We start from the raw sequence: 20015 nt of genomic DNA, 5'->3' as shown, positions 1-20015 counted from the left end.
TCAATAAATTGTTACTAAAATTTGCTTAAAATATGTTTTCAGTAGAGTCTGACTACTGAAGGCATACATTAAGTATTTTTTACAGTTATATACAAAGTATATATACATTCAATGTATTATTGCCTTATATTTTCAAATGTGACACAATTCCGGTGTCAATCTCTAGTAATAGTAAACTTTTAGACCGATTTCGAGGTCTATTAGTTGAACCGTTAAATGCAATGATTGACTGATTGAAAGTAGAGATGTCTCTGTTGTTATTGACATCACATGAATGGCCACTAAAACAGTGATATTATTGATAATAATAATAATATGATTGTATTTATTATGTTATTTTCAACACATAATTGATAATCAAATTTGACATTTAATTAGTTGAATGATTAGATTGTATTCAATCAATAAATCATTCAATTATTTAGGAAAAGAAAACATATTTTTGATATTAATTTCATAACAAATCTGGCATTTGATCCAAACATCTACTCATTGTCTCGTAATGTGTCTTCAATTAGAAAGGTTTGATCACAACTGTTGTCACATTTAAGACATCGGGTGTGAAGTCTGGTCACAGTTTGCTTCTCAGTGTTATATTTGTGACCACAAATGGTCAACTTGTCGGCCGAAATGGTCAGTGAAAACGGCAAGAAATGGTGTCGTATTTTATTAGTCGGAGAAGGTATTGACCATTGAATTGATTGTCGATATCATTGGTGATCATTGTTTGATATGTCTGTCAAACATAAGTTATCAGTGATTTTGTTTAAAAGTTTTAATTTATTAGATTTGTATTTATTTAAAATTTATTTATCTTTTATCCAAAGCCGGTGTCGGCAAGACTTCACTTATATTTTCATTGGTCAGCGAAGAGTTTCCAGAAGACGTGCCGCCAAAGGCAGAAGAGATTACAATACCGGCTGATGTGACCCCTGAAAGGATCTCAACTCAAATTGTCGACTATTCGGGTATTTAAATATATTTTTAATATTTGAAGTAATTTGTATTACAGTGTATATAATATATATAACATTATATACTGTAAAATATTTATATGATATATATATATAATATTTCAAATTACCGGTAATTGTTGATTGTAATAGCATTTGTCAAGAGTTGTCAAAATATATCTTAATTTATAGAGAATTAGTTTTATATTAACGTTTATATTAATATAATGTTATATTAAAAGAGATAAAATACATTGTGTATGATATTTATTAAATTGAATTATTAACTAATATGATTGATGTCAGCTCAAGAACAACCACACGATGTACTCGTCGAAGAGATCCGTAAAGCAAATGTTATTTGTGTTGTCTATGCCGTCGATGACGACGAAACAATTGATAAGGTTTGACAAAAGATAGAGATTATTGAAAACAAGTTTTTTATCAAATGTTATCGTTTATTGCAGATAACTAGTTATTGGTTGCCATTAATTCGGGATGAGTTGGGCGAAGAGCACAGCACTCCCGTTGTTTTAGGTAATTGTTGTATGATTTTGGTGTCAATTTAAGAATAATTACTATTTATATTTTGATAGTCGGAAACAAAGCCGATTTAGTCGATTACAGTTCACTTGATGTGGTCCTACCGGTTATGAATCAATTYTGTGAAGTGGAGACATGTGTTGAATGTTCGGCTAAAAGTTTGAAGAATATATCCGAACTGTTTTATTACGCACAGAAGGCTGTTCTTCATCCAACAGCACCTCTTTATTCACCCGATGATAGAGACGTATGACTATTAAGTTTATTTAATTTACATCAATGAAAACACTTTTTAAAATAATAGTTAACAGAAAACTGCAAGAAAGGATTGACGCGAATCTTTAAATTATGTGATTTAGACAACGATGGAGTACTCAATGATCACGAACTCAATCGATTCCAAAGACGATGTTTTGATAGTCCACTTCAACCACAAGCACTGGAAGACGTCAAGAATATCGTTAAACGTAGTATTCCTGACGGAGTCTTTGATGATGGCTTGACTCTCTCTGGTTTCCTATTTCTTCATACTTTGTTTATTCAAAGAGGAAGACATGAAACCACATGGACTGTCTTAAGGAAGTACGGGTATAACGATGTCGTTCAACTTAGTGAACAATATTTAAGACCCAAAGTAGACGTCCCATTGGGTTGTAGTACTGAGTTGACATCTCAGGGATACGACTTTTTAAGAAAATTGTTCCTCAAATACGACAAAGACAATGATGGAGCTCTTTCACCCAATGAGTTACAAAATGTTTTCAGTGTTTGCGAACGATTACCTGTTTGGGTTAATGAAGATATCTCTGGTATTGTTGAATGTAATGATAAGGGATGGGTTACACTACAAGGATTTCTTGCCATTTGGACGTCAGTCATAACTTAAATTTGATTATATCTCTAAATTACTAATAAATAATTTGTATTTCTAGGCTTATAACTGCCATTGATGTCAGCCAAACATTTGAATATTTTGCGTATTTTGGTTATATATCGCCACCTGAAGAGAATCAATTATCTTCAGTTTATGGTAATATTAGTTGTAATTAAATAAAATTTATAATTAAAAATTAATTATTATTTTTTATTAGTGACAAGAGATAAGAGAATTGATCTGCAAAAGAAACAAACGAGTCGTAACATATTTTCGTGTCATTTGGTTGGACCTCAAGGGGCGGGAAAGACATCTTTCATGAAAGGATTTCTCGGAAAGAGTTTACAACAAACTAAAGCCAATACAAGTCTTAACAATAAAATTAGTCTTTATTCCAATTATGTCGTCAATACTATTCAAATATATGGTCAACAAAAGTATTTAATTGTAAGATTTATCTTAATTTAATTATAATTAGGATTTAAATTTTACATATTTTTAATGTATCGTATATTAAATACTTTGAATTATCAATACAATGTTTAGATCCGTGAAATAGATATTTTTACTCTTAATGACCGACTATCAGAACCTGAGTTGATATGTGATGTCGCGTGTCTTATGTATGACTCAACAGATCCCAAATCATTTGAATTTATTGCCCGAACTTTTTTGGTAATAGTAGTTATAAATGCTTAATATTACCGATAATGTTATTAAATTTTAATTTCACTGTTATTTTCTAGAAATGTTTTATGAACACTAAACTCCCGATCCTAGTGGTGGCGGCAAAGAGTGATGAACTGGCAGTTCGACAGCAATACACACTACAACCTGACGAGTTTTGCGGTAAATATAAGCTTCCGCCGCCTCATTATTTTAGTGTCAACAAAGAAGAGCTTCTCAAAGAGGTTTATGTCAAGTTGGCAACGATGGCCGCCTATCCTAACCTCAGGCGACTGGTACATGTCCTTCTCATGCGGCCAACTCAGTCATGGGTCTCACAACAAATAGAGTAAGTGAAATGTGTGATACATTTTAATATTTTAATACCGGTTGTCTTATAAATTTTGTTTCATTTGTTAAACAGTACTCTCCAGAGTTGTCTTCCCGATACAAACGCATTAATGAAAGCCGGAGTCGGTTTGGCCACACTTACTATAGTCGGACTCTATATAATTCGGTTAATGAAAGCAACAAATTCTGGACAGAGATAATACATTATATTTAAAAAAAATAATTACTAATTGATATTATTTGAGATAATTAGAGACCAAAAGTCATTTTAAAAAATTAGTTTTAAAATTCATTTTTTTTGGAATTATTTTTAGATTGCATTTACCGGTAAATGAATTAATGAATATTTGCATAATTTTTTAGTTTTAAGGTTCAAATTGTGCCTCAATTTCATTGATTGAGTTTCATTTATTTATATATCGAATGCTCAGAAAATATCATTTTTTAAATGTAAAAATATTCAATCTATTAAAAAATATTTTATTTGCGTAAATATAAAAACTATTCATTAAATAGATTTTTTGCCATATTATCAAATATATTAGCTGTTTGTGAATCATTGAAATTATTGATGAAATCTATGCCATCATCAGTACATTCGCCTAATTTAGTGTCGATCGGAATTTTGGCCAAAAATCTAATGTCCGCGTATTTGGCCAGAGATTCGCCGCCACCACTCGAGAAGATATTTGTACATTCCTTAAGATATTTTATCAACAAATGTTTGATGTCATTGATGGTCGCACTTACCGAACAATGTGGACATACATAACCACTCATATTCTCGATGAGACCTATTATATTGATATTAGCTTTTCTACAGAATGTGATCTCTCGGCGTACGTCACCAATGGATAGGTCCTATCAGTTAAATCAGTTAAATTGGGTATAATTTAAACAGTTTTGACATACCTGTGGTGTTGTGACGAGAATAGCACCATCAGGAGTGCGATATTCTTTAAGACACTCAACCACTGAGATGTGTTCATCAGAAGTGCCGGGAGGAGTGTCAACAATGAGATAATCTAAAGAACCCCAATTGACATCAGTTATGAATTGTCTAATCATAGCATTCTTCTTCGGTCCCCTCCATATGACTGCACTGTCCTTTCCCTTCAAAAGAAATCCTATTGACATTACGCTAAGCAGTGGACAGCCATCAACTGATACGGGAAGCCAACTAAACAATTATACAAATGTTAATTAATGTATAGAAATAATGATGACTTTAACCAACCCTTCATTAGTTTGTTGGACATGACATTCCTCTAAGTTTAACATTCGGGGAATACTTGGTCCGCACAGATCTATGTCGAGAAGTCCTACCTTAAGTTTATTATTAGTTAGTGTTAGTGCTAACTGTGTGGCGACTGTACTCTTGCCTACCCCTCCCTTACCCGACAACACCAACACTACGCGCTTTACTTCAGATATCATCACTAATACCAAACACTTGTCATAACATATGATCAATCAGTTTGTCATACATTCAATACATTCAATACATTCACACAATTATTACCTAATATTTGACTGCAAGCGTACACCTCTATAGTGAATGTGTAGAGGAGTGTATGTATTGTATTGTATTGGATGTCAAGTGAGTCGACATTTATTATTGGGTCTAATATTTAGACAATTGTTTACATCAGTGGACACACACTTTGACACCAATTGTAATGCAATCGACATTCATATGATTTAATCAATTAATTTGTTTCAATTGACTTCAATTGTCTTCAATTGGATATTAAGCATCAATTAAGTGGTAAGTCTTGACATATCATCTCATAATTTATAACATTTTTAACAGTCATTTACCTGTATTTTCAAACAATTGTTAACAAATTTTTGACTCAATATTGTGTTGTTTTTGACACTTAATAATAGCAATGAAATAGCAATTAATGTTACGATAAGACCATTGATTTATCGGTCATTTTATTAATTGTTTTCATGTAATCATTGTTTTATAGCTTTTAATAATATATTGTCAACTATTGTATTGACAAAACTCTTAACATATAAATGTATACCGCATTAGATGTCTTTAAATGTCTAATGATATGAAAACTATTTTTTATTACTTTATTATTAAATCAATGACTTAATTCAAATCACTAATTATCAATGTTATGACATTAAACTTAAATATAATAATCTATTATACAGTATATATCATATATATACTGTATTTATTACATTTAAGTCCATATTAGTCATTAATGATGACAAATACAACACTGTGTTTGACATAACATTGAATAAAATATCATATACTTTAATATTTATGTATTAGTTATTTCAATATAAACCGATTATTAAGTCTATGACTACAATATATTATTATAATAAATAATAATCACTTATAGGTTATTCAGTATATCTACATATCTATCCATTGATTCATTTAATTATTGAAGTAATTTTTATAATATAATATTGATTGTATGCTTTATTTGTTAATTGTATGCAACGATAGACAACTGTGTGATATACAGTATATTATATATGATTTTTTGAAGCCATTTGTTGATTATAGATAATCGTTTAATTATTACTTACGATTCAAATATAATTTGATTAATAAAATATTTTACGCTTTTTCACGCTTTAATGAAGTAAATAATTTACACAAATGTATACAATAATAATAATAATAATAATAATAAGTTTTGTAATGTATAATAAACTGAAAATAGTGACCCTTTAATAGACACGTATAGACTAATGATTAGTTTGGATATATTGATTGATTGATTGATTATATTATGAATATATTGTAATTTATAAGACAGTGACGATATGATGAATGTAAGGGGTATTAATCGAAACCTGAAGAATGTGGTAAAGAACTATTCGGACGCTCAGGTGAAGGTACGAGAGGCCACATCTAACGACCCGTGGGGGCCATCGAGTACTTTGATGTCTGAAATTGCTGACCTGACCTATAATGTGGTGGCATTTTCTGAGATAATGCAAATGATATGGAAACGTTTGAATGACCATGGTAAAAATTGGAGACATGTCTATAAAGCATTGGTTCTGCTCGAGTATCTCATCAAAACTGGTAGTGAGAAAGTGGCCCAACAGTGCCGGGAAAATATATTTGCCATTCAAACACTTAAGGACTTCCAATACATTGAAGAGAACAAAGACCAGGGAATGAATGTGAGAGAAAAGTCGAAATTATTGGTCGCTCTTCTTAAAGATGATGACAAACTTAAAAACGAAAGAACTCGTGCTCTTAAAGCTAAAGAGCGTTTCGCTCAATCGATGTCTTATATGGGAAGCAGTGGTAATATTGGCGAATCTCTTCCCAGATCGTCATCAAGTTATCACGAATCACTTTCATCTTCCGGTGACCATTCATTGAGTGCCGCAGCCCGTGCAGCACAGTTGGCCTCAGAGTTGGAGAACGCTCGGCCACAAACTCTCGGGGAAGAAGAGCTTCAATTGCAGTTAGCATTAGCCATGAGTAAGGAAGAAGCAGAACAAGAGGAAAGAGTTCGAAAGAATGATGACATTAGACTACAATTGGCTATTTCTGAGAGCGAGAAGAGCAAAATGAAGATCCAAGAGGATAAACGATCGCATGTCGACGAACTATTAAGTCTAAACATTGGACCAACAGTAACATCACTACCCACCGATCCATGGGGTCAACCATTGAACAACACAACAACCAGTCCAACATTTGGAGGTAATGGACTGTTAGCATCTCCACCACAAGCAAGCAAAGTAAAAGATCCGTGGGGTGTACCCCAACCTCAGGCTATGAGTGCACCTCTTATTGACAATAAAGCCGGTGGTGATCCTTGGAGTACACAAATGTCTCAATCGCGACCAATGTCTGCACAAAATGACCCGTGGAATTCTAGTCTAACAACTACTCCCACTAATATGGATCCATGGGGTTCAGCAAACAATAATGATATGCTCTCGAGTCCAGGTATTATCACATTTTTATTACAATACTTTTAATCAAAATTAATGTTTTATATGTCAATAGTGTTTGATTCAAAACCAATGAACGGGTCTAGCATTTCGCCAACCAGTGAGATGAACATTAGGAAGACTCCCGAAAACTTTTTGGGAGCCAATTCTAATTTAGTTAATTTAGACGCTTTGATTAGTACTAAACCGTCATCAGGTATGGTATTATTATATCATTCAAGTGATTAGTCGTAAACTTATATAAAATAATTACCGGTAAATATTTATATTAAACAGTGTTACCTATGGGTGGCAATCCATTTGCTCCGTCGTCGTCGTCAACAACGACAACAACAACAACATCGTCTACACTTCAGGGCAATCCCTTTCAAGCGGCCAAACCTCCGCCGCCGACTATAAATCAATTGAGAGCTCAAAATCAATTCAGCGCTCCTTTTGACTCTAACTCAGCATTAAATACAAATCTAACGCCACAACCAATGTTTCAATTACAACAACAAACAACAAATAATTTAAACACAGGTTTGCCTTCATTTCCAACTAATTTTCCACAACAAACAACACAAACTCACAACCCTTTTGCTATGTGAAGCATAAGAGAGAATAAGTTAATAATTAAAATAAAAAAGTTTTTAAATGTATATAAATGCCCAAAACATACAAAAATAATGGCAAAACTTTTACAGTATTTCTTTTAATATCTTTTTTACTTTTAACTCTAATACTATTGTATCGGAAATGTAAACATTAAGTGGACTTTTAAATGTTGGTAATACTTGGTATGCAATCATTGAATGACAAATGCATACCAATATATTTTTGGACTTTTATTAATAATATAGTATCGTATGGTTTGACATAATCTTGCAAACAAATTATTGTAATTTATATCAAATTTTAGAGATTATTTAGATAATATTGTGTTGCCTTGGTAAAAATACTGTACATAACCTAAATTGTAGTAATAAAATTAAACTCTATAGTGATTTATTTGTTAGCATTTATTTATTTCATCAATGTTATGTCATATACTTTATACTGTTAGCATTTGATATATAATATAAAATACTGTATATATATATATATATATATAACTATGTAACWATTTTATAAATAAGACTAGAAATTACTATTTTTTAATGTATTTATACTATGACTATAACTAAAATTATTTACAAATATATTTATAATTTGATGCAATATTATCTAAATACAGTAATTTAGCACTTATTACCATCAATTGAGGATTTTGTCATTCAATACGGTATATAATCATTGCTAATATTTATATTTTAAGTCTAATTAATATATTTCTGTAAACGATTGTTAATAATTTATTTTTCGACAAGTTTTATCGATTATATCTAATAGTAATATAACTAATATTAAGTCTGTACTGATATTCATTTCTGATAAAATAATTTGGGATTAGTTAAACATTTATAAACATTTAGACAAATTTTCAAATCTAGATTTATTAACAAATAATATACAGATTGTAATTACTTAGTGGACTGTAAATGGTTTATATATCAAAATAAATTGTTTTATTTTTATCAAATATAATTTACAATAAAAAAAACTAACAACTCTTAATAAAATGAAATAATAATTTGAATAAATTAAATAAAATAAAATTTATATATTTATAGTTTTCTATATTATATAATAACGAGATTTTGAAATAATTATTTATAATTTATTCCAAACATATGTAGTCTATAATGAATAATAAAGTTGTGTTCACTAACTAAAAAAGCTTTACAATAATCAAATTATTTTTATCTATTTATAGTATTATTATTATTGTTTTAATTTTGATTGCTTTGATAATTAGTGAATTCAGATGATTGTTCATTATAGTCTATAATATGTCTTATATACTTAGATTTAAAGTTTAATTTGCTGTTAAAACTATTATTATATTATTATCACTAATATTTACCATTTTTTATTGAATTTTTCTATCTTTGTTTTATTAATGATATAAAAAATTGTTTAATTGAATGCTATTCTGAAATAAAGTTAAAATTTTTATTAATAAAACAATGTCTAATATATTTATTTCATAATATGTTATTTATATCGTTGATAACAATATCATAAAAAATTTATTATTATTTTCATTTCCAATTTATAAATGCATTATAATATAATGATTTTACTAATGAATTATTTTATGAGTTATATTTATTCTGACTTTTTAATAAAATGTTAGCTATAAATTACATTATGATTTTGTAATTTAATAGTTTATTTAATGTGTTAAATTTATACCCATCCCTAAACAGTATTTTTATTAGCGTTTACCTTATATTTTATAAATTATTTAATGACATTTATTTCACATTTACTTTATTACGTTATTATAAACCAACATTTTATTATATTTTGATAATAATCTTAAGCTAATATACTGTTATTAATATTAGTGATTATAATTATTAATATTTGCAGTATACTGTATTGTATATAGAGTTTAGTAATAAAATTCCTATAATTTTTCCGGAAAGTAATGCAAATATTTAATTTGTTCACCCTGGTACGTTAGAGGATAAAATAWATATATTTTTAAATATTACAGTAAAAGTAAGCAAAACTCGATTACTAGGCATAACATTTTATTAAAATAATTAATAACTAATATACATAAAAATTCATTAATATTATTCAATAATAATTTAATATACTATAACATAAAATATTATTAAAATGTGTGAGTAATGTATTGAATATGTTATTAATTTATATGAAAATAACCTTTTATTCAACTTAACATTTAACTGGGTCATTTGAATTTTTTGAAAATAAAATCAAACTGCGAATCTTACTCATGTATGATATATATAAATCTAATATCAATATTACATATATTTTATAGATTTGGCAATAGTAACCAATTATTGGTCTAAATTAATAAAAAAAAATCAGCTATAAGTGTACTAATAATAGAAATACAATATTTATTTAAAAAAAATAAATATTATTTTATTGATTATTATTTGTATTATACGTACGATAATTACAAATTATTTGTTGATTTAATACAATAGAAACATTAAATTACGGTAATGTTTACTTTGGTATAAAAACAATATGTTATAATAAATCAATTTAATAAGAAAATGGTATAAATTAAATATAATAAATATAATGAAACTATTGAATAATTAGTCAAATTATGAAATAAAATTAGTCGATTGATTCAGAATAGCGTTAAGAAATTGTGTGTCACTTAAAACTTGTCTGATCTCTGTTTCGTCGACTTTAAGAGAGATTTTGGCGTTTCTGACACTTTGACCACAAGAAGACTTTATGGCCACTAATCCATAATCTTCTAAGAGCTGACACATACTTAGTAGTTGTCCTTCACTTTTAATGTCAGAATTGATGCCACGTTTAGCGCAAATATTTCCAAATATATGGTGACATTCACTTAGTTTGACTTCTTTGATGGATTTGTGTTTAAAGATCACTAAAAGTGAACACAAAATGATTTGTTGATTAAATGGTAATTTGTGTTTGGATTCCGTTTCAAATTTCTGTCCGTAAACTCGATTCAAAACTGCCATAATTTGCGGCACATCTACACAATTGGTTCCATTGTGTTGGACAGTCTTCTTAGGGGATCCACTGTTGAAGCCGTCATCATTGGATAGCTTTAATGGATTATTTGAATTAATCACCGGTTTGTCTGTATTTTGAACCAATTCAAGAGCTCGTCGACAAACATCCAAAGCCTTTCTAATATCACCCGAAACTGTTCCTATCTTTCGAGCGCATAATTGAATGGCCAGAGGAGTAATGACAACATTTTGTTGATCACTCGCTCTTTGGATTCGGTTCTCAATTACGGCCACAATCTGTTGTGTAGAGTATGGTTTGAAATGTAATTCTTCTATATTGTTGACACCGATTGCTTTGATTCGCGACAATACTCTTGAAGTAAAGTCTAATGAGTTGGCAATTCCGATGAGAATTAGCCTACTTTTGGTCAATTTTGTCCACAAGAATATAGTATTGAGCACATCGTGACCCTTACTGTCCAACAATTGGTCGATTTCATCGAGAACTAAGACAACCATTTCATCTGATGACCGGCCAGTAAGTAAAACATTGATTGCTTGCAAACAATCGCTTTGTTTTAAATGTCTTTTTTGTTTCAATTCATTCAGTATTTTGTTATAAATAGCATTTGCATTACGAAAAGTCATACAATTAATGGTAATTAAGTTAAAGTTAAACGTTTGCTTCAGTTGATCCAAAACATAAGTCACAGACAATGTCTTTCCAGTTCCGGCCGAACCCGATATGTAAACACTAACCGCTTGTTTAGACGTGAGATGTGAAGTGACCAGTTGTCGGACTCGCGTACACTCATTATCTCTGCCAATGACTGAGTCGACGACTGATGGACTCAGAAATTGCTTAGTCTTTGATAAGACAGAAATGGGTTGACTTTCATGTAATGTTTTCTTGACTTTTGTTGGACTCACAGCCAAACTCTCTTTATTTTCATCCACTTTATTGTCAATAGTATCACAATTTGATAGTCGTTTAGCCGTAATCTTTGTCTTAGTCTTCGCCGGAGTTTTACTTTTCGGTGTTTTTGCAGTCTTTGTTTCAATGGTCTCATTGATCATACATTTTGTGATCTCTTTTTCATTATAATTGACTTTTTTAGTCTTTCGGCCACTTTTGCGGACAGAGAAGTTGATCTCTGTTTGAATGGTTGAAGACATTGTCGATCGGAAAAGTGTTTTCAATAAATATTTAATTAAAATCAAACACTTTGTCATCAATTACTTCAACAAACACTTTGACTAACTTTTGGCGCTTTAATGTCAATGTATTGTCAATGATATGTAAAAATAAAAGTCTTTTAATAAATTGGCGCTTATTTTGCAATGTTTTCTATTATTAATGCATTGCTTTAGTGATGACGACCTCTTGTGTTGTTTATATCAAACATTATTACATCATTGGCTATGAATTTATTGCAATTAAATTGTTATTAAATTGTTATTAAATTGTTATTAAATTGTTATTAAATTGTTATTAAATCAAATAATATTTGTTTGATTAATCAGTTAATAATTTTTAATTATTATAATAATATTTACTACAATATTTTTAGCAATCGGCTATAATATTCAATTATAATATATCATTGAGATATCTTATGAAATTATCTACAAAGTTGACCATGATCATTTTTGAATCAAATGTACGGTAAAATTGACAGATTATTGTAATTACAAAACATGTTATCAATTGTTTGAAAAGTTATTGAACTAATAATAAAAAGATATTTATTATGTGTAACTATAGTATAATATAGTAGTTATAATAGTCACTTAACTACAATATAATACTAATTTTAATAATCTTTTATTTTTAATAAACTATTTGTGAGTTTTAAGATGTTTAATACTGTAAGTATTAAATGTATTATAATAATGCATAGTTTTTAGTATTGAAATAAATAAGTTTAGTTTTGAAATAATTGTTTACAATGAAATAAATATGTTTACTATTGAAATAGTTTTCAAACCGTTTTGAAATACTTTAAAATAAATAAACACTGGTTTAGGTGAAACACTGTAATATAATCTCAATTTTTACAAATTGATTGTTATTTAAAAATCTTAGATATTATATTGTATTATACTATCATATAATAGAGTATACATTATTTATTTTTGTCATATATTTTGATAATATTTTGATAACTTATTAATTACTCTTTCATTTGATATCAAAATTGTCTTAAAATAAAATAAAAAGTTATTTGATCTTAAAAGTGGTGATATCACTAATTTTCAACAATAATTAATTATTATTGAAAAAAAAACTAAATGTTTTGACTGTATGTCTACACTACAGTACTGTACACTTGACTATTGAATATTAAGATTTTCAAAAATCAAATAAAATGTTGAATTTTTCACATAAATTCAAATTATTTAATATGATTTATACAGTATTACAAACTCTTTTATTACTGATAATTGATAGTTATATTTGAAATAATGGTTTTAAAAAATTAGTTTCATTAAAATATTTATTTCAAAATAATCATATTTTCAATTAAATCAATTTATTTGAAACACATTATAAATAATTTTGAAGTTAAGTACAGTACCATGGTAGTTTTATTATATCATATAGTTTTTATTGAAATAAGATTTTCATATTTTATTTAAATAAGGATTAAATAAATGATTTCATATAATATTTTGAGCCAAAAGTTATACATTATTTTCATGAGTTGTTTATATACTAAAAAAAGTTGTTTCAAGTATTTCTCTGACAATTCTGGCTTTAAATCAAAAGCTATATTGCATTCAAAAGTTATTTCAAATATTACTTTTATATACAAAATCACAATATAATTATTTCATTACATATTTTAAAACAATTAATTATTATTTTAAATACTTAATTTAGTATATTAACAAAAAATTTATATTAATGATACAATTTTATATTTAATTTTAAATTAAACCTTTGAATGTAAAAATATGAATAGTTAATTATAATGTTAAATATAAATATCTATAAATATCTATAAATATTTATACATGTACATTTACATAAGGAATTTAATAAAATATAAATAATTAATATATCTATAGTTAAAACATAAATATTTAATAAAATATATGAATTTGCAATTTTTCATTGAATTGATTAATAATAAATTGATTGAATTATGCGCTCATTTATAGTATATTTATTTGATTGGTTGTGATGAGTGTATTGATAGCCAATCATAGGAGTCATGACATGAAATAATAGGTTTGTTGAGAGCTATAGTAATGTTAAGCTATGCTATAGTTATGTTAACCGTATAATAGCTATAATACTGTAGTATTGAGTTGTATAACACTCTGTGTATGTATTGAATACATTGAATACATTGAATGCATTGAAAAGCACTGCAATTGGTATCTAATATAACAATATATATGATTGTAATATATTTGTGTAAATTAATGACAATTCAATCAAAAGTATTGTATTCAACACTAGATTGTCATCAATGGTGCAGAAGTAGTGTTAAGACAAGCGTGTATTGAATGTGGGATCAGATGTCGATTGTTTTGTCACCATTTAATTGTTAAGCAAATAATCGATTTGATTGTCACTTCAATTGGTTTCCGTCTGTAATCAGTTGTTGTCTTCTGTCAACTCTATTATCTATTGATTGAATGTCTGTCCCCTCGACGGGGATCACCAATAGGTCCAGTCATTGGGCGAATAGCGAGCAAACATTCAAAAGCGGTGACCGTTTCGGACAGAAAGACCACTCACGAGAGCCAATCGGGTCTAACCTCTGATTCTGACCACGACTTGAGTCACAAAGATATATGCGTTCAAAGAAAGGTCATCGAAGACATCAACAAAGATATATCTAATATTGACATTAACGCCGACAAAGACAGGAAAGAGAAACCACTTGTAGAAAAAGCAGACGACAACCAATTTTCCAACAATTATACTGACATCACAACCGCACAAACAGATCCATCGATTGATAACATAAAGTCTTTCAAATCTAATAAGACTATTGTCATCGACAGTACGGGTGATCAACAACTGAATCCAATCAACACGACTGACGGCACACTAAACGCTAGCGACGCTATGAATCACGTGACACAAAATGACAAAAGCAATCAACTGTTGAGACATAACGACATTCAACAGAACGACGAAGAAATGATGGACACCGCCGGTGATGACAATACAGTCAGGACTGATGGTAAGAGATAACAACATTGACAACAAATTAACATATTATTAACTTTAAACAATTGTCTTAAGATATTATAACATCACTTAATATTGATGGCAACGACGATAAAAACCGACACAAAGACGAAACAAAATTACTTAACGGAGACTCCGGTGGCAATCAGGACGAGGCCATGGATGAAGAGGGTATACAAAACTTATTGAATTACCGGTAATTTGTTTTATTATTTAAATCTCTTTATTTAGATGAGGCCCGATCTGAAGCGACATTTCGCTTTAAAATTGAAAATTTCAGTAAACTAAGGGATACAACATTGAGTCCACCCACTTATGTTCGAAACCTTCCCTGGTATGTCATATTTGTGATAATTATTTGATTAACCAATTGACTAAATGTTGTCAATTATAAGGAAAATAATGGCAATGCCCCGAACAAATCAAGCACATGATCGACAACCCACCAAAAGTCTTGGTTTCTTTTTGCAGTGTAATGGAGAGTCCGACTCAACGTAAGTCTAATGGTTATTATTTGAAGTCTACTGGAAATAACAATTGTTTTATTTATCACAGAACCTGGTCTTGCAATGCAACCGCTGAACTTAGGATTATCTCTCAGAAAGAGAGCATTGAAAATATATGTCGAAGTATTGAATGAAATTATTTTTTGATGAAAAAAAACAATTCTTATAATTTATGTTTTGTTTTATAGAAATTCAACATATTTTTTATAGTAAAGAAAACGATTGGGGTTTTAGTCATTTTTTGGGTTGGAATGTATGTTACAATTGAGAGTTAAGTTTATAAATTATTTCGTTAATTATTTTGTTGATATTTTATAGGATATTCTTGACCCAGACAAAGGTCACATTAAAGATGACGCCGTCATTCTTGAAGTTTGGGTCTCTGCCGACGCACCACATGGTGTTAGGTATATATGATTTAATAGATGATTACAATTGAGAATTATTTGCTAACCAATTGATTTGAACAGTTGGGACAGTAAAAAACATACGGGTTATGTGGGGCTCAAGAATCAGGGGGCGACCTGTTATATGAATTCTTTGCTTCAAACATTATTTTTTACGAATCAATTGCGAAAAGCAGTCTATCAAATGCCCACTGAAAGCGACGACTCATCCAAAAGTGTTGCTCTGGCTTTGCAACGAGTATTCTATGAATTGCAGTTTTCCGATAAACCCGTCGGTACTAAAAAGTTGACCAAATCTTTCGGATGGGAAACATTAGATTCATTTATGCAACACGACGTACAAGAATTGTGTCGTGTTTTAGTCGATAATATGGAAAGTAAAATGAAGGGAACGTGTGTTGAGGGAACTATTCCAAGACTTTTTGAGGGAAAAATGATCGTAAGTTTAATTATCTGTATAATTGATATAATGATAATTGAATTAATTTTTTAAAATGATTTTGACAGTCATTTATTCGCTGCAAACACGTTGACTGTTCGTCATCAAGAATTGAACCCTTTTATGACATCCAACTGAATGTAAAGGGAAAGAAGAATATTTATGAATCATTTAAAGACTATATAGCAGTTGAGTCATTGGAAGGCGAGAACAAGTACGACGCCGGAGACTTTGGTCTTCAAGAAGCAGAAAAAGGCATTACTTTTGAGTCGTTTCCTCCCGTTTTACACTTACATCTGTTACGCTTTCAATACGATCCGTTAACCGACACTAACGTCAAAATCAATGATAGATTTGAATTTCCAGAGAAACTTAATTTAGAAGACTTTCTTCAAAAGGCAGAAACAACTCCCGCTAACTATACATTACACGCTGTTTTAGTCCATTCTGGTGACAATCATGGCGGACATTATGTAGTATTTATTAATCCAAAAGGTGATGGAAAATGGTGTAAATTTGATGACGATGTAGTCTCCAGATGTACTAAAATGGAAGCCATTGATCACAATTTTGGAGGAAATGATGAAGACGTGACTGTCAAGCATTGCACCAACGCTTATATGTTGGTCTATATTAGAGATAGTGTCATAAGTATGTCAATTGTTTGACTTGTGATTAAATTATTGGTAATAAAAATGATTTATTTTTAGACGAAGTCTTACAAATGGTCACCGAAGAAGATATTCCGGAACAACTTATTGAACGATTACACGAAGAGAAACGTCAGGAAACTTTACGACGAAAAGAGCGAAACGAAGCGCATCTCTTCATGAATATTAATGTTTTCACCGAAGACTCATTTATGGGCCATAAAGGCAATGACCTCTACGACCCCGAGAAAGCCATTTATAAAGTGTTTAAAGTTAGAAAACAAAACACACTGAGCGAAGCCATTCAGTTAATTGCTGAACAAATGAAATATCCATTGAATTCAATGAGGATTTGGCCAATTATTTCGAGAGCCAATGAAACACTGAGGCCATCATTACTTGATTTTGACTCTGAATGTAACCGACAGGTCAATGATGTTTGTGAGGGACAGAATCCATGGAATATATTCCTTGAGTTGACTGAATCCGATTCAGACATGCAATCTTTGCCATCAGTTGACAAAGAAAGTTAGTTTTGAGTTATGGTAACAAGTCTTTGAATAATWTTTAATATCTTATAATTGTTTATCTTTTAGGTGATGTCTTACTATTTTTTAAATTATATGATCCAAAAAATAATTTCATCAGTTATTGTGGTCACGGACACCTACCAGCTGCTGCTAAAACTAGGGATATCATACCTATCCTTAATAGCAAAGCAGGTTATCCATCTGACACACCTCTTGAGTTATACGAAGTGAGTTATACCGTATAATCCATTATCATTATGAATGGTATTAACAATGTTTTTTTTTGATGAATGATAACATAGGAAGTAAAGCCTAATTTGGTTGAACGCATTGAAGATTTAGACGCACCACTAAATAAAGTTTTGGATGAACTAATGGACGGCGATATCATAGTGTTTCAGAGGGCGGACTTTAATTTGGGTCCCGAATGTGAATTACCGAATGTTAAAGAATACTTTAAGGATTTATTCTTTAGAGTTGAAGTGACTTTCTGTGATAAGACTAATCCAACTGATGCCGGCTTTACAATCGAGTTATCCCTTAAAATGAATTACGAACAGATTGCTAACGCCGTTGCTCAGAGACTCGGAACCGATCCATATCTGATCCAGTTTTTCAAAAATCAGAGGTATTTAATACTAACATATTTAACACTAATGAAAATATACAATCATTTTATTGACACTAATATAAAATAAATATAAAATAACAATAGTTTTGTGACATATTTAAGTTTATAATAAAATTGTAATAATAATAATACTTTAATAATAAGGTTTTTTTCTCTACTACTGAGCGCTACTATTATCATATTTTTATGATTTATTTAAACTGTATATATATATATATATATACTGTATAATAGCAATTACTATATAAAATTGATTTTAACTATAGTTATCGCGATGGTCCGGGTGGTCCCTTACGGTGCAACTATGACGGCACTCTTAAAGATATTCTCATTTTCTATAAGCCTCGACAACCAAAGAAAATATATTATCAACAGGTAATTAATTAATTAATTAATTGTTTTATAATTATAATTAACTTTAATATAATTATAATTCTTTGTCTTTCAAACAAAGCTAACGATAAGAATCAATGAATTGGAGAACAAGAAGCCATTCAAATGTGTTTGGGTTAACTCGAAACTCAAAGAAGAGGTTTATTAACCATACAATTAGTTTGAATATTGATTACTAAATGATTTTAATTAAAATTACAGAAAGAGTTACAGTTATATCCAAATAAAAACGGAACGGTTCACGACTTGTTAGATGAGGCGAAAAAACAAATTGAATCCGTAGACGATTGGTCGGGAAAGTTACGACTTCTAGAGGTCACGTCATATAAAATTCAACAAATTTTAGCCGAAGATATTCTTCTCGAGTGTTTGAATCCAACCGGAAGTAAAAGCTATAGAATAGAAGAAACGCCTAAAGATGAGATCCGAATGGAAACGGGAGAGTTCTTGGTTCCGGTGGCGCACTTCCATAAAGAAGCCTATCAGACATTTGGTGTACCCTTTCTGCTCAAACTTAAGCACGTAAGTGATGACTATTACCACAATATACTCTTATAAATTGATTTACCATTTAATTTGAATTTTTAATAAACAGAAAGAGCCGTTCACTGCAGTTAAAGATAGGATTCAGAAGAAGTTAGATATTCCGGAAAAAGAATTTGAAAAAGTTTGTCATTTAAGAGTTTAATTGAGTTATCATTAAATGTATTTTCATTGATATTGTAGTATAAGTTTGCATTAGTGACCGCCGGAAGGATTCAATACATTAATGAAGATAATGAATATGTTATTAATAAAGAAGACTTTCACGTTCACACTATTAATAGTTAGTCATTGATTGTTATAATCATTGAATATTATATTTATTTTTATAACTCTTGTCTTATTTCAGGTCCAATACAGACCAGTTCACCTCCAAAGCCGTGGTTAGGTTTGGAACACATAAATAAGGCGCCGAAGAGATCGCGTTATAATTATTTAGAGAAAGCTATAAAAATTCATAATTAATCGACTATTTTGTATAATTTATCAAAAAATATATTTTATTTGTATATTTAACTAATAGAAAAAATCCGAAAACAACATCTTTCGAGATTTTGGGTCAATTACTCAACAATTATTGTTGAAATATAATCTAAATAACAAAATTAATTTGAAACTAATTAGAATACATTAACAATACATAAAACACAATATTTATAATAATTTGTTTGTTAGCCACAAAATTGAGACATTGGTCTAAAATACTACCTTTCCTTAAATGTGTAAATAATACTATAATAACTGTAAATGTTATAAGACCTGGTGTTCCGACTTTTAAATGCATTACCCGTGCGAT

General features: G+C 29.6%; 5 protein-coding genes across 6 annotated transcripts; 3 read left to right on the top strand and 2 right to left on the bottom strand.

The window, feature by feature from the left end:
* Positions 1-277: 277 nt before the first annotated feature.
* LOC128953865 (mitochondrial Rho GTPase 1-like) lies at positions 278-3644 on the top strand. The gene is made up of 11 exons (XM_054299394.1): positions 278-682; positions 828-968; positions 1260-1357; positions 1421-1490; positions 1550-1743; positions 1801-2366; positions 2429-2526; positions 2588-2817; positions 2917-3045; positions 3117-3385; positions 3461-3644. The coding sequence occupies exons 1-11, from the start codon at positions 610-612 to the stop codon at positions 3585-3587; spliced, it is 1995 nt and encodes a 664-aa protein (XP_054155369.1). The 5' UTR covers positions 278-609; the 3' UTR covers positions 3588-3644.
* Positions 3645-3752: 108 nt separating this feature from the next.
* Positions 3753-4838, bottom strand: LOC128953742 (cytosolic Fe-S cluster assembly factor NUBP2-like). Its single transcript, XM_054299262.1, has 5 exons — positions 4625-4838; positions 4300-4567; positions 4138-4248; positions 3913-4086; positions 3753-3770 (listed from the first exon to the last, which is right to left on the bottom strand). The coding sequence occupies exons 1-5, from the start codon at positions 4822-4824 to the stop codon at positions 3753-3755; spliced, it is 771 nt and encodes a 256-aa protein (XP_054155237.1). The 5' UTR covers positions 4825-4838.
* A 249-nt stretch (positions 4839-5087) lies between these two features.
* Positions 5088-8305, top strand: LOC128953868 (epsin-2-like). The gene is made up of 4 exons (XM_054299397.1): positions 5088-5155; positions 6182-7339; positions 7400-7540; positions 7621-8305. The coding sequence occupies exons 2-4, from the start codon at positions 6193-6195 to the stop codon at positions 7932-7934; spliced, it is 1602 nt and encodes a 533-aa protein (XP_054155372.1). The 5' UTR covers positions 5088-5155; positions 6182-6192; the 3' UTR covers positions 7935-8305.
* Positions 8306-10523: 2218 nt separating this feature from the next.
* On the bottom strand, positions 10524-12181 carry LOC128953741 (cell division control protein 6 homolog). The gene has a single exon (XM_054299261.1). It carries the CDS (start codon positions 12141-12143, stop codon positions 10524-10526), a length of 1620 nt encoding a protein of 539 aa, XP_054155236.1. The 5' UTR covers positions 12144-12181.
* Positions 12182-14163: 1982 nt separating this feature from the next.
* Positions 14164-19796, top strand: LOC128953595 (ubiquitin carboxyl-terminal hydrolase 7-like). Of its 2 annotated transcripts, none has more exons than XM_054299090.1 (19): positions 14164-14294; positions 14380-15112; positions 15175-15291; positions 15352-15454; positions 15516-15614; positions 15676-15749; positions 15815-15879; positions 15945-16033; positions 16097-16472; positions 16541-17123; positions 17183-17650; positions 17719-17879; positions 17955-18280; positions 18550-18658; positions 18738-18815; positions 18878-19198; positions 19272-19343; positions 19403-19502; positions 19569-19796. In XM_054299090.1, exons 2-19 carry the CDS (start codon positions 14995-14997, stop codon positions 19682-19684), a joined length of 3375 nt encoding a protein of 1124 aa, XP_054155065.1. In that variant the 5' UTR covers positions 14164-14294; positions 14380-14994; the 3' UTR covers positions 19685-19796. The 2 variants fall into 2 exon arrangements, with proteins under 2 accessions (XP_054155065.1, XP_054155064.1); XM_054299089.1 differs by having other exon boundaries at positions 14362-15112.
* Positions 19797-20015: the final 219 nt, after the last annotated feature.

Source organism: Oppia nitens, unplaced genomic scaffold (assembly GCF_028296485.1).
Source record: "Oppia nitens isolate AA-2021 unplaced genomic scaffold, nextdenovo-longstitch-racon4-pilon3 scaffold23_pilon_pilon_pilon, whole genome shotgun sequence".
Taxonomy (NCBI): Eukaryota; Metazoa; Arthropoda; class Arachnida; order Sarcoptiformes; family Oppiidae; genus Oppia; species Oppia nitens.
The sequence above is the reverse complement of the archived record's forward strand: the minus strand, read 5'-3'. Positions and strand labels throughout refer to the sequence as shown.

Excerpts from the sequence above, each read along its gene's own strand:
- LOC128953868 (XM_054299397.1), top strand. The coding sequence starts at position 6,193 with ATGATGAATGTAAGGGGTATTAATCGAAACCTGAAGAATGTGGTAAAG. Across the intron at positions 7,340-7,399 it reads TGATATGCTCTCGAGTCCAG|TGTTTGATTCAAAACCAATG; the intron begins GTATTATCACAT and ends ATATGTCAATAG. Across the intron at positions 7,541-7,620 it reads TAGTACTAAACCGTCATCAG|TGTTACCTATGGGTGGCAAT; the intron begins GTATGGTATTAT and ends TATATTAAACAG.
- LOC128953595 (XM_054299090.1), top strand. The coding sequence starts at position 14,995 with ATGAATCACGTGACACAAAATGACAAAAGCAATCAACTGTTGAGACAT. Across the intron at positions 18,281-18,549 it reads CAGTTTTTCAAAAATCAGAG|TTATCGCGATGGTCCGGGTG; the intron begins GTATTTAATACT and ends TTTTAACTATAG. Across the intron at positions 19,344-19,402 it reads CGGAAAAAGAATTTGAAAAA|TATAAGTTTGCATTAGTGAC; the intron begins GTTTGTCATTTA and ends TTGATATTGTAG.
- LOC128953742 (XM_054299262.1), bottom strand. The coding sequence starts at position 4,824 with ATGATATCTGAAGTAAAGCGCGTAGTGTTGGTGTTGTCGGGTAAGGGA. Across the intron at positions 4,568-4,624 it reads GTCCAACAAACTAATGAAGG|TTGGCTTCCCGTATCAGTTG; the intron begins GTTGGTTAAAGT and ends ATAATTGTTTAG. Across the intron at positions 4,087-4,137 it reads ATGTATGTCCACATTGTTCG|GAATGTACAAATATCTTCTC; the intron begins GTAAGTGCGACC and ends AAATATCTTAAG.
- LOC128953741 (XM_054299261.1), bottom strand. The coding sequence starts at position 12,143 with ATGACAAAGTGTTTGATTTTAATTAAATATTTATTGAAAACACTTTTC.